The 17,960-nt window shown below is 39.6% G+C and overlaps 1 protein-coding gene across 2 annotated transcripts in view; it reads right to left on the bottom strand.

Moving 5' to 3' along the window:
* TXLNB (taxilin beta) overlaps window positions 1–16,170 on the bottom strand; it is a 36,795-nt gene extending 20,625 nt beyond the window's left edge. The window contains exons 1-4 of one of the 2 annotated variants that reach the window (XM_060114887.1): window positions 16,083–16,170; window positions 13,416–13,868; window positions 6,776–6,867; window positions 1,334–1,504 (exon numbers count right to left, since the gene is read on the bottom strand). In XM_060114887.1, coding sequence (XP_059970870.1) covers window positions 1,334–1,504; window positions 6,776–6,867; window positions 13,416–13,854 — 702 coding nt within the window. In that variant the 5' untranslated portion in view covers window positions 13,855–13,868; window positions 16,083–16,170. The remainder of the gene's footprint in view (window positions 1–1,333; window positions 1,505–6,775; window positions 6,868–13,415; window positions 13,869–16,082) is intronic. The other variant, XM_060114888.1, reaches the window with a different exon arrangement.
* Between the last annotated feature and the right edge of the window lie 1,790 nt (window positions 16,171–17,960).

The following is a 17,960-nucleotide window of genomic DNA, read 5'->3' as shown; positions in this document are numbered from 1 at the left end:
AATGTGTATGTAAAAGCACTCAGCACAAGTCCTGGCATAATAATGCTACTTAATTCCATTTCCATAACTGGAAGCCATTACTGAGGGTGTGTGGGTATAGCTACAGGATCTCCTGCCACTTCATCATTCTGTCTTTGAATGCTGTCCAAAGAGATCAAGCCACATCATTCCATCCACATCATTAAAGGAAATTTAACTTTTATCTCCTTACTATACAACACTACTGAAAGCCAGGAGATTTATGTAAGCACAGAGTGCTATTACTTGATTACATATCTGAAGTTGAGGATGATGACCTCATTCCCATATAACCTGGGTTTCGATTGTCCCAGTGCAATGATTAAAGAGATGCCAGAAGCCCATCCCCTACAACTCATAATTTGAGAGTTAGAGTTCATCACACTGGCCTCTCATTTCCCAGATATCGGAAAACAGTTTTGGAATATGAGGAGCCATCATCCTCTTCTATTTTTCTTCCTAACTCCATTGTAAAAACTTAGCGATGATCTTAATCTCTCTGTTTCTTAAAGTATCTTCTTTTAAACACGTGTAATAATAACTGTCTCACAAGAATATTGCTATCTAATTAATTCTTGTTTGTCAAAAGCTTTAGGATCTTCAGCTGGAAAGGGGATTGTGGATGCATGCAGTATTATCTTGTAGAGCCCTACATCTTGCTTCACTGGATGGAGCTAGTGTCTGTGTGTAATCAAGTTAACCACACTGCTAGAGGCTTACGCTGTAATTAATGAAACCCATGCAGACTGACTGAAGTGATCAGTCTATTATTTTTAGATTGAATAATTAAGCTTGAAGAGCTTCATTGTTTTTTCGAGTAGCTTCTTTTTTCAGAGGACTATTGACATTTTAGATCTGAATCTTGCCTTATTCTGTCAGTTAGCTTTGTGTCAATTTATTTCATGTCATGCAGATTTCATTATCGTACAAAAAATGTTGAATTTTTATAAATTTGTATTTTAAAGAGTAGAACTAAGGCCTACCTTAAAAAACAAAACAAAACAAACTCAACATAAGGAAGAGGAATGGCACACATTTTACTAAAGTTCTGCTCCACATCAGGTACTATGTGAGCACCTTACACGTGTGGCCTCATTTAATTTTTCCCTGACCACACAGCGAAGTTGGTATAATCCTCATTTTATGGATGAGGTAACAGGCTTGGGAGGTAAAATAATTTATTGCAAGTTACAGGTGAGCAAGTGACAGGGCTAGTATCTGATTCTGAAACTCACACCCTTACCATAAGTAGCAGAAGCCTGTGCCTACCGAGCATGCAAGAAGGTGTGTTATGTGGGGCCTCGGTGACACATACCTTCAGTGTCTTGTTGTGTCTCTGCAGCTCCCGGCACAGACCCTCCAGTTTGCTTCGTGCAAGGATAGCTTTGCTGTGTTCACCTTGTAACTGGTCCTTTTCTTTTTGGATCTGTGCCTGTTTCTTCTGTAGGAGTTTTAACTTCCTTTGCTCAGTGCGATGCTCATCCAGCTGGATGTGGGGATGCAAATGTGAAAGAAAACGGCAGGGATCTCTGTTGAGTTGATAGAAAAGGACCCAAAGAGGAAACTCCTAAAGACCACTGTATGGTTGTTTGGAAAATGTTTTGCTATTATCACTGTCCCTCTGGAATCAAAAGAACTTCATAAATGTTAACTTGGCAGTACTTGTAGATATGGTTTTAAGAGCATAACATTTATGGGGTTTTTTCCTTCATCATTCTTATTATTGATCTCTTGCTTTGATCTTCTTGGTGGTCTAGAAACAGTTTTATCTTTCTTGAGTCTAATGAAGTCAGTCAGTATAGAAGCATGTCTCAGAATTCATGATAATGCCTTGCGTTAGGAGGATAGTCAGTGGTGTGTCTGCTTGGTTTATGTTTAGTTTTCACAATTCTTTCTCAAGACAAGCTTTAGTAACTATTTTTAAAAGTAGGAAAGCGAAAAGCAGCTTCCTAGCAAACAGAAGATGAAGTCTGTGGTTATGAGAAAGGGGGAGTGGAGAATGTACCCCTCGACTACTTAAGGATTGATGATCTGTCACCAAAGTTTCAGAAATAGCCACTGCACAACCCAACAGCACACATGGCAAGTATCCTTAACAAGCCTTTTTCCCTGCCCATCTCCCTCACCCTCTGTGCTTATGGTGAATAAACCATGACACTTGTATCTGCGGAGCACAGGTGGGGCCTCTTCTCTCCCTCCTCCAGCAGCCACAGCTAAAGTATCGAAATCAAGGGCGGCATGGAAAATGAAACCAATGAACCCCTGGGCTTTCCATCTCGGGATGCTAAAGTTCTGAGGTAGGGTTGCCAGGTAAGATGTAGGACACCCAGTTAAATTTGAATTTCAAATAAATAGGGAATAAGTTTTTAGTAAAAGTATATCCAAAGTATTGCATGGAAGGTACTTTTACTAAAAAAAAAAATGTTGTTGGTTTACCTGAAATGCAAAGTTAACTGGGTGTTCTGTATTTTTATCTGGTAAACTTGGCAACACATTTTTATGGAAATCTAGTTGGAATGGGGGGAATTTGGGGTTCAGCCTCCAGAGACTAGCGTAGTAGGAGTGTGGATCCCAGATTGATGATCAGGGTGGCCACGAACAAGCTGGAGCCTTTTTCCAGACCCATTTCCTCTGCTGCACTTAGTTCCCTTAGAACCTGAATGGTGCATAGGCCAGGAGGGTACTCGTCCTAATGATGACCTTGTTGGCTAATGAAGAGGAAAAGGCCTGGGAGCCTCTGGGTGCTTCTGGACCCCAGGTGCTCCTGGTACCTCGCAGAGCCAGATGCAAATGGATACACACACAACGTGAGCCCTGATACATGTCTCAGTTACCCTGTCTTGAAAAAGCATTTGTTCTTTCTGAACTAGATGAACAGGACAGCCACACTTTCTTCAGTTTACATCTTATTTTAATCCTTTCCTCCCTCCCTCCCATCAGCCTGAAATGTCCATGATAAACCCTTGCCAGATTAAGCTGGGGGTATTCATACATGATATTCTATCTTCATACCTCAGGACATTTTTTACTTATTAGTGAGAATTAGCATCAGGAAAAACTAAGTCCATATTACTATAAATATTGATTGAAATTGGTATCCTTCTTGAGGTTCAATTGGAAAACTAGTTATATTTTATTATATATTTCTCATGCTAACCTCATTTTGCACCATAGTTATTAGACAGGGGTGAAACTTCTCATACTTGTGTTCGTACTTTACATGACCTATTGTCCTTTCTTGACATTTATATGTTGCTATTATTGTTATTGCCGTTTTGGTTCAGACTTTACCTTTGGAAGATTAAACCATTTGTCAGGGTTTCTCAACCTTAGCACTGTTGACATTTGGGGACAGATCGTCCTTTGCTGTGGAGGCTGTCCCCTGCATTGTAGGCTGTTTAGCTGCATCCCCGGCCCCTACCCACCGGATGCCAGTGGCACCCCCAACTGTGACATCCAGAGTATCTCCAGAGACATTGCCTACTGGCCCATGGTTGGCAAAACTTCCCCTGTTTGGGGGAACACTGCCCTATGTGTGGATTTATCTGAGCATCAGGAGGAGGATACCTTGCATGTGTTTCATAAGTTGGAAGAGAGGATTTGTGCTATACCTCACTGGCCATTTAAATGTTCCAATTTTAAGGCAGGATCATACACATCTGAAATATAGCTAGGTCTGTCTTGCTTTGCTCTAAATAGAACCCCTTAACTTGCTGACGATTTTTTTTTTTAGAGTGTGGCTAATTTTGTTCAATACTTCAGATTTATGTGAATGCATATGGGGTTTCTTAATGAATGAAAGCAAACATATTGCAGCTGGGTCAACTTCAGTCAAATGCTGGCCTTGTGATTTAATAATACCCTTAGACATGTGTCTTCTGTACAATTCTAACAGGCATATAAGATTTTTATCTGGAATTTCTCTTGTTCTCTCTTTCTTCTTAACTATTAAGTTAAAAAAGTAAAATTAATGCCAAGTAGTTAGTAACGTAACTACTTTTAAATGGAGGAAATTTGCAAAAAACATTTCTTCCAGGTCATTTCTTAATTTAGTCATGAGGTGTCCTTATTTATTAATGAACTTATCCTTATTTATTAATAAATACAATAGTTGATGATATTACAGGATTTAGAATCTGTAAGGATGAGTGAGCTAGGGTGACAGTTTGATTCACAGCCTTGAATTTAATGATTTATTCTATGTTAACACTTGTATTTCAGACACTCTCTGTATTAATATCTGAATAAGTGAGCAGGGAAAATAGCTTTTAGTGTCCAAGTAAAAGATTGAAATTCTTCATAATTTTTCCTTTCTGAAAAGGATATGTGATGGGGTTTGGGGGTCAATTTTCTCCTATTCATTTTTTCTAGAATGATATTTTGAGTTTAAAAGTTTATTATGGGGTATGATACAAATGTCAAAGTATAGTTAAGACTTGAATTGAGTAGAATTTCTGGAAAAATAACCTCTGTGGGGTTGACTTCTTGGCTAGGAGAGTGAGTGGGCTTGGGGAGTTCCTGGAGACCAGGGTGAAAGGCCCTGGCTCATGAAGAAAATCTTGGAAAGACTGGATAAGTGGTTCTTTCCTGATATTCTGCTGTGGGGCTACAGCACCATAAAGAGTAGTAGTCTAGAAGATGCCCAGTTCATCCAAGTATGCAACATGGCACTAGGAACTAAATATGAATGGCCTTGGTATGAGTGAATAAATTGAAGGGCAAAGGGAAATCAATGTAGTAATTATTGAAAAGAGCAAGGGTGGACAGGTGAGGATGGGGCCAGATTTGGGGGAAAAATATTAAATTTGACACCTACCATTTTATGGCACTGAAATTGCTCATGAGTGGTTAGCAGCCAATGTTAAACAAGTTGCAATAAAATTGATACACTAATACTTGCTTTATAAATTTCTACCATTCTTTTGGAAAACAATACAGCCATTTAAAAAAGCATTTATACTGCTTGATTTAGTAATCCCAATTCTGAAACTTTTTCCTAAGATCATAAAAGAGAATGAACAAATCTCATGCATGATGATGTTCACTGCAGCAATATTTGGTAAAACAAACACTGGAAGGAGTCTAAATGTCCCCAAATTAGAGAACCAGTAGATAAAGTCAATTAATGGAAAATTACCTAGCTTTGACAAAATATAATTATGAAGACTACAAACTACATGGGAAAATGTCTGTCATATGAGCCAAAAAAACAGATACTAAATTATATGCACCTTATGATGGTAGTTATACAAAAGGTATCTCTGAGTGTATAGCAGAACAGGAAAGGAAGACAGATAAATCAACAACTGTGTTTTAGATTGTAGGATTAGAGATATTTTTACTTGTGTATTCAGCATTTTCCTTATATTATTGTGATGTGGTTTATGTGATCAAAAAATAATTTAAGAGTATTGTTGGTAGAGTTAAGCAATCACTAGTCATTCAGGTTTTCAGAATTTCTCTGGGTCTATTGCGTGACAATTCAGCATAACAGGATGCCTCGAGGTACAAGGAAGAAAGGAAAGAGTAAATAGGGATCACAGGGCTAAAATTAGAGTAAAAACAGAAGGAAAACAAGTCACTCACTAAACTCTACTCCCTCAATAGGGATAAGATGCAGCCAGAGACCTGAGGGGTTTGTGGGTCTCAGTTTTGGAGACCTTCTTTTTAAAAAAAAGGAAAAAATTTAAAAAAAGAGAATTATGTTCAGGGCCTCAGAGGGGCCCATGCAAGTGAGAGGCACTGACTCTTAAGCTTCTTTGCTGTAAGGTAAATCTGCCTTCAGGGGCAGTTCAGTCTACTGCCTGGAGGAATTGTTTTGTTGTGTGTAGGGGCTTAAGTTTCATTTTCCTGTCACTGCTTCTCCAAAAGAAATAAGAAAGTGGAAAAAAATGAGGAGAAGAAGCAGAAATGAGGGAGAGGTACATTGCCCAGCCTCACTTGAGAGGACACCACATCTCCTCAGTGGGTCTCGTACACCTCAGGGGTGGTGCACGGACCTCAGGTGCAACTCCTTTAGCCAGTTTTTGTGAGGGTTCACTGAAACTAGGGGGTCTGGCTTCACTGAACCCTCCTCTTTCTTCCAACTGGCCTATTATAAGAGTACTGGCGAGGAGACCATCCACTTCACAGATTCTCTGAAGTCTGGGAGTGGCCTCCCTTCCTGCCAGTGGTCCTACCTTATTGAGAAAGAGACTGCATGGGAGGACCTATAACCAGAAACAAAACAATGCACGTCAAATGCTTTGCCATCGTGGGGGACAAGGAGAAGAATGTAGATCAAAGAGAATGAATGAATGAATGAATCAATCGAGTCATCAGGAATAAACGAGCATGTGTCACAAACTGAGGGGTGGGATTAACTCAACCCTCTGCCTTCCTGAGGGGACCACCCCCTCAAAAAATCTGTGTACAAGAACCGGATGAAGGTTTACCTTTATTCTAGGGTATTTCTGTTTTATTGCAAAGGCAAAAGGAACTTTTAAATATTCACAATTTTTAATTATCTATGATTCTCTCTTCCATCTCCCGAATTATGCACATAATTCTTTCTTCCTTTTGCTGTTATTCCTCAGTTTTTCTGTTTCTTTTTATTTATTTATTTATTTTTAAAAAATTCTGCCTTTATGAATTCTGGCTTTGACTTGTCTGAGGTAACCAGCTATAATGATATACCTGAAAAACTAACAGCATCCTTTTCTCAGCTCTAACCAGAGCTTGAATCTTTCTGACAAAAAGGGCTAATCAGAGAACTTACCAATTCAGCATACTTCTTGAATAAAAAATCAAGCTTTTCCTCAGGAGTTTGCAACTTGTTCAGGTTTTGCATTAGCAGATTGGCTTCTTTGCCTTAAAAGAAAACAAAAACCATAAAGACGTTTTAAAATATAAGTGCTGAACTTGATGTCAGATGATAAGAGTTAGAATCTCAGGTTGTCTGCTTGTTAGCTGCTATCCAGCCTTGGCCAAGCCACTTCACTTGTCTGAGCCGCAGATGTAATTTTGGTTTTTTTCCCCTGTATGAAGGAATGATACCCATTTTGCAGAATAAGTGATTAGATGAGAAGTTTGTAAAGATGTGTGGTACAGTGTCAGGCTCATGGTAGATTCTCAATAAATGTCTGCTATAAGGGTAGTCCCCAAATTTTCATCCCAAGAATCCATTCTTGTTACTTCCCCCCATGTTCTAAATATTCCAAGGAATTTTGAACATTCTCAAAATATTCAAAAGAATAAAAAACACTGACTTTATGAAAGAATAGTCATCCACTTCCCCATGTTAATTATCTAAAAAAAGAAGCAAACCAGCCTATCCAAATATCTGACTACTGTGAAACAGCCAGGAGTAATACATGGAGCTGTTAAAATTCCAGCCTGAAGCAGAGAAACATGACAGTTTAGTCTGCCCATTTTTTTTGGTTTTGTTCCTTTAGTACCTCTTTGCTCTTTCTTTGGGGGGGGAACCAATTCTCTTTTTCTGTGCATGAGCCTACTCCATGAAGTTTGGGTGGAATGACTCTGATTGTATTTCCTAACAAGTGGGGAATAAAGTCAAAATATAGAGAAAATGGACCCAAGACATGCAGGGCCTTTTTTTCACAGGCCTTTTTGTGTCTCTCTGGCTGCAGATTTAGCCTCCCCAGGTCTTCCCTTCTCTCATCCAGGCCTTAATCTCTGTTGGCAGTTTCATTTTCTGTTTCCAGTCGGAGTTTATGCTACATTTAAAAACTCATCTGTTCATGATTATTTGACAGTGAACCTCAGATTCTTTCTTTTCTTTCCCCATTGTTCTTCCTTTTGTCCTCTTCAGCTCAAACTGCCTGGTTAGCCTTTCTATGATGCCTGGAAATCTTGTCTTTCAGTGCCCACTGGGCTGAGCTTTGTAGGCAGGAGCCAGACCCTGAGGCCTACGTGTATGTACCACTGAATGTATCTTTGCGAACAGTAGGGTCAAGGCGGAGCAGCTTCCCCGTCCTCACCCACCTGTGACAGCCACCCTTTCTAATCAGGGTTGGGAGGTCAGACCATACAGTGGAGCCCAAGTTTCCTGATATAAATCTGCTTAAGAATATTAACAACTTTGACAACCTCTCCCCCAAGAACAGCCATGTCTCCTGTGCTGGAATTTTTGCTTTCATCCTGGAGAGGCAGATATATCATGGAATTAGGATTGCCAGATGAAATACAGGACATGGGACACACTCGTAGTAAAAAAATAATGGTTTGTTTATCTGAAATTCAAAGTTCCCTGGGCAGCTTGTATTTTCATTTGCTAAAACTGGTAACTCTAACGGCATCAAAGAATTTTAGGTCTAGAAGGAACTTCAAAGAGCACCCAGACAACTGGTTAATTTTATAGATTAAGAATCGAAAGCCTAGAGAAGTCCAAAGTTACATAATCAGTACTGGCAGAGCCAAGACTTGAATCCAAGGTTTGTCTACTTGCTCTAAATCACTCCACTCCCATGTGGAATTTTGATGCCAGGGAAACCTAGAGAAATTAAAGGAAACTTTTTTTGAAAAAAGTGACCTCATTCCTAACAGCTGGTTTCATCTATATTTGCCCAGTGAGTCAGGTCAGATTAGAGACACAGTCTGAGACAGGGGAGAAGGTGGGGGTGAGTGGTGCCCCACCAGCAATCCAATATGGCCTGTGGCATAACACTGCCTTTAAACTGGTAAGCTCTGCGCTCCGCCGCCACCAGGCGTGGCTTTGAGTGATTTCTGTAGCAGCAGGGACGGACTTGTGTTGGTCAGGCCATCCCCTCACCCTTGTCTTCAGTTTGTGCTCACGTGATGACTGCTGTCCTGAGTTGGAGGATCATCCGTTAAAGGCAAGAGACTGCACTGTTGGTCAGATTTGGCCCAGGACCCCGCACAGGGTTTGGCCCATGGCAAGTGTTTAGTAAATCTTGGTAATAATGGAACAAAGCCAACCTGTGCACTAATATCATGTAAGTCAAGTAAACACTGTCCAGAAGACAACTCTGTGATCAGCTAGAGGAAAGACAGGTCTTACTCTCCCCTGTGACATTTAATGTATGCTTAGCATACCTTTCAGTGTGAGTATTGACGTAGAAAACCGTATCGTGTCTTGAGTGAGTCCAGTGGGTCTCTTTTTCTCTCCACATTCAGTATCTTCTCCCCCTTTTGTTTTCTTTAATGATGTGAACAGGTGTTTTTTTTTAATTGTCACACTCACTGAGGTGTCTTTCTGCTCTCATATTCTCTTATTTTGTATAGAATTTTAACATTCAGATGCATCAGTCTGCCCTTCAAAAATGATTTCAACAAAAAAAATCCAAGAAACTGGAGACAAGCATGTATGGAATACGTAACTTTGTAACATCAGAGAGCTTCATTTGTAAACTCCCATTGGTTTCACTGGACTAGAGTGCTGTGTGGGATTATGTTGAGGAGGGGGATAGACAGAGACCCACTCATCTTCTAAGAAAGGCTATAATTACAATTTTAGGAAATGGGGTCATTTGGTGACAGTGTCAGACACAAGAGGAAAAATCAGCTTTATGTGTTTAAACTGCTAGCAGTTTCTTAGCTATAACTATAAAGAAAACTTTCTTAGAAAGAAAACAACTTTGAACCTAATAATGAGGAGATTATTCCAGGGAAAACAAAATAAAGCAAAACCTTACAATAAAAAAGAATAATATCAGAAAAAGCAGTAAGAAATAAATACATCCATTCCCAACTTGGGTCAGAAGAAAGTACTGATCATTTTGCCCAAGACAATTTTTTTTTTCTCTTATTTCACTTACTCCTCTAAACCCTCGTCTCCTTTCAGGATCTGGTCTAAGTTTGAGCTTCTCTGTGAATCTACTCATGGACCCTTCAGTCTCTGTGGATTCCTCTCTCTCCTAAATTCTTCTGGTTTTCTACCATTTCTTCCAGAAAATTTAGCATTTGTATCAAAGCAACAGTTTATTTCCTTCTCAGAGTGAAACTAGAGAAAAATCAAGCTAAAATCTTATAAAACAAGACTACCTGGGAAGGTGACCATTCTAAGGCAGAGTAAGTCAATGGCCCAAAAGATTTTAGAAAATCAATGTCCTAGTCAAGATGCTACTCAGAAGGTAGAACTGAAACTCACCTGTCACTGGAAAGGTGAAACCAATGAACTGAACTATAGCTCAATTAAATGCTCCTCAACCAACATACCAATTATTTTTATATATCTTTGGCCCTGTAATATTAGTGACTTCAGGTCTGCATCTTGCTTTCTTTATTACTAATCTCACAACCACATCAATTAGTTGAATAATTTTTATTTTTGGCAGACTTTAAAACTCTCTAGGCTTTAATTTCCCTCTCAGTAAATCAATGGGTTGACTAGATAGATTTTGAGCTCAGAATGGACCTGTGGATCAGCTTTGCTTTTCTCGTGGGTTTATGCTTCAAACCTATGAATTCCTACTCAATCAGTTATCAGTCTAAATATCAGAAGGGATATTACACTTTATCATTGTTTTGTGCTTCTTACTATGTGGGACTTGTGCAGCCCACATAACGTTGACAGAGAAGAGATTAATAAGACACTTGTGGGCTGGAAGATGGGGTGGGGGAAGGCAGGGGGACACTTAGATGTTAAGAGGACATGTCATGGTGCCGTCTAATGTGGAATCTGTTTTTTGTTTTAGTCAATGCCAAGGAGAAAGTGACTCCACCAACTAAAGAGATTTTAAAGTGTTCCCTCAGCTGCTGCAGTGTATAGTGTGTTAACTGTGGGAGGATATGCAGCCTGTAAAGGAAAAACAAGTCTTGAGTGCTTGGGTTGTAGAGACATTTCCCAAATATTCAAAGATGTTCTGTGAAAGAAGGGTGTTTTTGGTCCAATAAATTCAGGAAATGTTGTAAACTGTGTCCATCACTATTGGAGATTTTTCACTATTGTATATATTAGAGGTCAGAGAATTCTGGCAGTTAGGAAACAAGCTTGGTCTGAAATCTCAAATATCCCAAAGTACATACTTTGGAAAATTTGGGGTTAGAGAGTCAAAACATTTCGGTATCTCAAAAGTATCAATAAAGCAAATGTTATTTGATAAACATACAATAATTAAAGACTCATCTTTGATCAAATATGTAAGCAAAGACTAAAGATATATCTTCAGGTATGAATTGAATGACATACTAATATTCTATAAAAGCTCCAAATAGTTTCTAAAAGAAGACCACAGCCGGCACTTTATATTTTCTCCAAATGGGTGGAGGAAGAACTTTCTGAAGCATCAGAACCACTGCTTCCACAATCTGTTTGTGTCAGAATTACCCAAGGTGCCTTGGCCCCAGTCCAGACCTACCAATTCTGAATCTTTCTGCTCAGCAACAGCATTTTTGACAAATTCTGCATTTGATTCCAATGCACAGTAAGTTTGAAATCATTGGTCTAGACTGTAGTGTAGTATCATTTAATTGATAAATAGCCAAGAAACCTGTTAAAACCACTTGCAGATAATTGAAATGATGTTTAAAATATTTAAATTAGCTTAAAAATATTGTTTTGGGCTTCCCTGGTGGCACAGTGGTTGAGAATCTGCCTGCCAATGCAGGGGACACGGGTTTGAGCCCTGGTCTGGGAGGATCCCACATGCCGCGGAGCAACTAGGCCCGTGAGCCACAACTACTGAGCCTGTGTGTCTGGAGCCTGTGCTCCGCAACAGGGAGACCACGATAGAGGCCCGCACACCGCGATGAAGAGTGGCCCCCGCTCGCCACAACTAGAGAAAGCCCTGGCACAGAAACGAAGACCCAACACAGCAAAAATAAATAAATAAATAATTAAAAAAATATATTGTTTTAACTCATAATATAGCTGAAATAGTACAGTGTTTAGAAGAATATACTGATAGTGTTCAGAGGAACAGCATGAACGTGTCAGCAGCTTGTACCCATGTAATTAGAGTGGACCCACCTGGGCACTCTGATCACAAACATTGGTTCTGATAAACACATTCAGTTGAACTTTGGTAACTTATAGAAAGTGGCAGAATTAGTTGTGAAATTTTTTCTTTCTCTGGGAATTTTTTTGATTATTTGGTAAGTATGAGGTTAATACAGACTTTGAAATAACTCGTGGAAGACAGAGTAGAAACCAAAATTGGTCATCTTTAACTTCACCTCTGCTTTCTTCATACCTATCCCCCCATTATAACACATACAAATTGCTATGTAGATGTAGTTTCAAAATGATAAAGCCAAAGAACTTTCCTGGTTAGGAATACTTAAAATCATTTACCTCTGCGATGTGATTTTGTTTTATCTTACAGAAAGTTTAACAATGACTAATGCAAAAGGTTATTTCTGAGATGCCTTGGATAGAGAAGAAAAAATAGCTCTGTAACACAGAGCAACTTTATTCTGTTTCCCAGAGTTCCAAAACACTAAAGTGATTCTGATCTTGTACTTTAGAACTTGGTGTTATCTGGGTTGATCTTTATGCTCAGTAGGTAAAGTAGTTGTCCGAATGTGTCCTTTAGCCCTTCTTGAAAGCACTGCCAGCAGTGGTTTCACGTGCCAAAGTGAGGTCCTGTGACAGCATAGACATACTTTGGGGTTTACACGTAACCTGTTCACTGGAGTCTGAACCCAGTTCTGACTCCAGTGCCCATGATCTGTTTTACTCTTCTACACTGTCTTCCAGAAATGAGTAAGATGTGACCACTGTCTCAATAGATTCTCCCTCCAGCTTGGGAGGCAGGTACATAAACAAATGATTGCTGCAGAAAATTTCATGGAGAGCGACGGAAGGTGATGCTAACGCTACCTGGGCATGTTAGGGAATGTATCACATAGGAGGTGGTGATTGTAGTGAGTGTTTCAGTGAAATTCACTGAGACAGGCAGATGCTCCTATGTGCAGTAACATGCTCTCACTTATAGCTGAAAAATTAACTCTCTCATCCTTCTTTCACAGCCATTTTTGGTGTTACCAATCCTCCATGCTCTCCTAACAATTTTCCTGTGCCTGTTGTAGCACTTATCCTATATAACAATTAGTGTACACGTCTGTTTTTCTCTCCAGACCTAGAGCTCCTTAACCAAAGACTTTTTATCTTTGTGTACCTCATAGAGACTAGGCATTAGTAAATATTTGCTGAACCAGTGAACTAATGAGAATAAAATTGTTTTCTGAGATTTTCAACATTCTATAATTAGTACATTTCTGAAGAGCTTTGTTAAATTAAAAAATATTTTATATATGTAGTAATGGAACACACCACTAAGGGGCTGAGGATAAGTACAGTAAGGTACTGGTGATCCTGAAGGAAGCTATTGTGGTAAAATCCAAATATGAGATGTGGCTCTTAGCAAGATTGGAGGAAGTGCCCCTTTTTGGGAATAATTCAAAGAAAAGTCATGCATTAGAACGTAACTACTTGCCTAATCCTTTTAGAATTTTCTTCTCCAGTTTTTGCTCTTTATTGCTGACAGGCTCTTTGGCTGTGGGCGGCTCTCCAGAGGCCGGAGGTTCTCTCTCCGTCTCTTCAGCGGCCTCCTCGCAGTCCCTGTCCTCACTGTCGGGTGGTGCCGTGTTCTCAGGCTGCTCCTTGGCCATGGTGGGACCCTCTTTCCCTGCCGTGCCGGCAGCAGACCCGTACGTGTTAATGATGTCTTCCAGCTGTCGGTTCAGTTCTTCAGAGATATCATGGACTCCTCGTTCAGGCTGCACACCTGCCTCCTCCTCAGGTGCTGGGAGTGGGGTTGAGGAATCCTGATCATCTTGCTTCTCCAGGCCATTTTGACTGGGCAATACTGAACTGTCCCCCACAGGTGTTGACTGTGGCTCCCCCGACAGCTGTACAGACTGATTGGTCTCCATACTGGGAGTGGTATCTGGTGGTAAGCACAGCCAGCGTTGATGTAGTTAACCCAGTTACAGGTAAATGGTAAGGCTATTCCCACATGGGCACCTACTAATTACAGTTTCTAACATAGAATGAATGTACTTCCACAAACCATCAATGTTGCAATTAGTTGAGTAGGAACAGTGAGAAGCATCTTTCCAAATCGAGTCATACTATTAGCATATTTTTGGTTTTGGTCTTTAAATTCCGATAGTATCTCCTATTATTGACTTCAACAGAGTAATTCAAGATACCGTTTTTCATGGTCATATTTGTCATTTTGCTTAGAATAGCCAGTTTGTGTTACCATTCTCTTATATAATTCTATGTAGATTTACAATTGTTATAAAGACATAGATGTATACATTTAATGTTTAAATTTAAATTGGTGCTTTTTTCCCCAAAGTTAAAACATTGAATACAAGAGCCATTGACCTTACTAAAATCATTCATAATGATAACATTCTAAACTCTATTTTAATCCATATTGATTAGTATGAGTCCATTAATATAAATGAATTATTATATTGGATACAGGAGATACTTGCTTGTCTAGTATTTTCCTTTTCCCAAATGAGCAACATGTAATTATCAATCAGAAGAACACTTTTTTTTCCCCTGAGGTTCAAACCAGCCTCATTTTTGGAATAAGATAGAATGAGGAAAGGTATAAATTAACTAATGAACTTGTATGGAAACATGGTGATGCTCATAATAACAATTCCTTGAGTTTCTATACCTTTTTGTTCTGATATAAAAACTGACTTTCTTTTAGAAAAAAAACAGATTACAACTTTCTTTTCTCAGTCAAGGAGGTCTAGGATAACAATACTTTTTAAGAAGTGGAAATGTCTAAAAAGCAGGGAGGGAATGAACTAGGGGAATAATCCAGGTATAATATGGGCTCTTTGGAAATAGGGGGTGAGGAATGGGCTGAGGGTTTCTGGCTATCACCATTTCTAGTGTTGCAGTACCTTTGGCTTAGACCTTTAAGTTATGGTGCGTTTTATTTGTAAATAATATTTAATGGTGATGCTGCTAATTAGCAGCATACAGTTATGACAGGGTCCTAATAACACACAGGTTTTGCTGTTGTGGTGGCATGAAAGCGAAAACTAAAACATACTGCTCCATGTACTATGCAGCTTCCTCCTCTGGTTCTTAGGGCAGGCGATGTCAAATGCTCGGATGCAAACAAGAACAGAAAATTCAATGTACAGACATTGCCACCTACCTGTGGCCCTCACCAAGTGCTCATTAACTTTGAAGGAAGTACTGTTTTCTCTCAATTATTTTAATTCACCATCTTTATTATCAAACGATGCAGTAAACAGCTTCATTGTCTTCATCACTGGAATTCTTTATCCTGACCCCTGCTTGTTGGGCACACACAATCTATATATAACTTATGCTTCCCCTGAACTTGGAGAAAGACACATGGCACCTGCTGTCCAGCCAGAAGTTATTTTAAGCTCTTCTAAAAGGAGCCCTGGCCTTTAGCACTTCATCTTTGGAAATCAAGGGAAGAGAATACTTTTTAAATCAAATTGAAAACAGTAAACATTTATTGGTTTAAATCCATATGTGGGTTTTAAAGTCTTAGGGAGCCTCCTGAGGATGAAATAAAATCTAAAGTAAACCAAACTTTAAAGCAATGAATTTAAAACCGACTATCCGTAGGAATTTTAGTGTTTTGTTTGTGTTTGATTTATCCTTCATTCATCAGAGGCCATAATCATTGATTTTTTTTTATATTAAGTCCATGGATCTCCTTTAAACTCATGCTCCACATTTACTTTAAAACAGAATAACTGAGCTGTTGTAAACCACAGGACAACTCAATTCCTAAAAGTAGCCTTAAGACAAATCCACAAGAGGAAAAAAACAGTCAAAGAACTCTGTTACTTTTAAATTCTCTTTCTCTATCCATCAGTTTTACAGCAAGAAATTATTTCTGTTTTATCTTCTATAAACTTCATTGCCCATCTTTTGCCTCCTCTGAGAGAGAATTTTTCACTTGTCCTGGCAGTCCCAACAGATTCCCACACACACATCCCTTCCTGAGCAACACATTTTAATTGTAAATAGAACAATGGAAAGTTCTTCAACAGTTCCCTGGCAGTCTCAAAGTTGCAAGTTTCGAACACCACAAACCGCACCCTACATCATCTCACAGGGCTCGGGGGAGTGTTTGCATACTTACCAGAAGGCAAGGCGCTAAGCAGAGAGAGAAAGGAGAGGCAGGAGGCAGCAAGCTAGTCAAGCAGCAGCAACAGCAGGAGACAGCGGGGGCTGAGTTCTTAGGAGGGAGAGAGAAACCAAACACACACACACACACACACACACACACACACACACACACGCAGCAGGAGAGCAGGGAGGGGGTGGGGAGGGGAGAGGGACATCCTGTGACACAGCAAGAGAGAAATACACTCAAGCTTTAGTAGCTGTCTCCTGGGCAAATGTCTTAGAAAAGAGGAGCAGCTGGTACATCTTATCAGACTCCATGTTTTGTCCTTTAAAAAATATTTAAACTCTCAGTACATAGCCCCTTTGCTAGTGCAGTTTTTCACCATTGTTGTTCTTTGGGGCAGAGATCAGTTTTTCTTATTTCTTGGTTTATTTCCAGTGTGGTCTATGATTCATCTTCTTTTTTTTACCACCTTCTTATGCTAGCTTAATTAGTGTCAAGTTTCTTATAGGAATCAAGGAAAAAGAAGAAACATGGCATAACAAAAAGGAGACGGTAGAAGCACTTTAATTCTGATGTCATTGTTTGGTTTCGTCCTAAAATTTGAAATAAAAATTTAGACAGCTCTTTTGGCACTGGGTTTAGTGCCATCTTCATGTACATGCTAATTGGCGTGACCTCAGACCCCATGTCTTACTCAGGTAACTGCCTTTACTCAGGTAAGCCCTGGGGAAGCAGTTGCTTTTTCTTTAGTTGCAGGCTTTCCCACCTTCCACAGTGACTTTTCCAAGTCTTTCCCACCATCTCAAGCCTTCAACCTTTTCCTTAATCCTCCTCAGAAAAAGAACCTCCTCTTCATTCACCATATAATGCCTCTTTCTCTTAACCTACGTCCATCCCCCTTTTCTTCTCTTTCTGGAGAATGTGTTCCCACACTTTTCCAAGTTGGGTTTCCCCCATCAGAGTTTCTGCTCTTGGGACTGGCTGGGCAAACTGATACCCACTGTGTTAGGCAGAATCATGCCACCAGAAAGACTTCCACATCCTAATCCCAGGAACCTGTGAATATGCTATGTTACATGGTGAAAGAGCCTTTGCAGATGTGATCAAGTTGAGGATCTTGAGATAGACACATTATCCAGAATTACTGGGTGGGTCCCTTGTAATCACAAGGGTCCTTGTAAATGAAAGAGGGAAGCAGGAGGGTCAGAGTCAGAAAAGAAGATTTGATGATCCAAGCAGAGGTCAGAGTGATGGAGGGACACAAGCCAAGGAATGTGAGGAGCCCCTAGAAGCTGGGAAAGACAAGGAAGCACATTCTTCTTGAGATCCTCCAGAAGGAATGCAATTCTGCTGACACCTGATTTCAGCCCAGTGAAACTCATTTTGGATTTTTGACCTCCAGAACTGTAAAAGAAGAAATCTGTGTTGTTTATAAGCCACTAGATTTGTGGTAACCTGTTATAGTAGCAAAAGGAAACTGAAATATCCTCCTCCCCAACTTTTTTTCGCCCCTTTCTCCGAGTTCAGGGAAGACATAGGTTATAGATAGATGAGTACCCAGTAAGTGGAGGTCAGGATAAAGAAATTCCAGAGAGGAAGACAGTGAAGCTGTTTACTGCATCATTTGATAATAAACTTGTTGAATTAAAATGGGTGAGAGAAAAAAGTACTTCCTTCGAAGTTAATGAATACTTGGTGAGGGCCACAGTGAGTGATATTTCATATTGGATTGTAGCAAACCAGCCCAGAGAGATCTCTCAGTAAATACAAACAATAAGTCAGTGCTTCTCAAATTTAAGTAATGTGCATATGCTCTTAACAGAATAACTTAATGTTGAAATTAATTATATATAATATATAATTATAAATATTAGTATATGTTAATTA

This window comes from Mesoplodon densirostris, chromosome 12 (assembly GCF_025265405.1).
Source record: "Mesoplodon densirostris isolate mMesDen1 chromosome 12, mMesDen1 primary haplotype, whole genome shotgun sequence".
Classification (NCBI taxonomy): Eukaryota; Metazoa; Chordata; class Mammalia; order Artiodactyla; family Ziphiidae; genus Mesoplodon; species Mesoplodon densirostris.
This window is presented reverse-complemented; position numbering and strand designations above follow the sequence as displayed.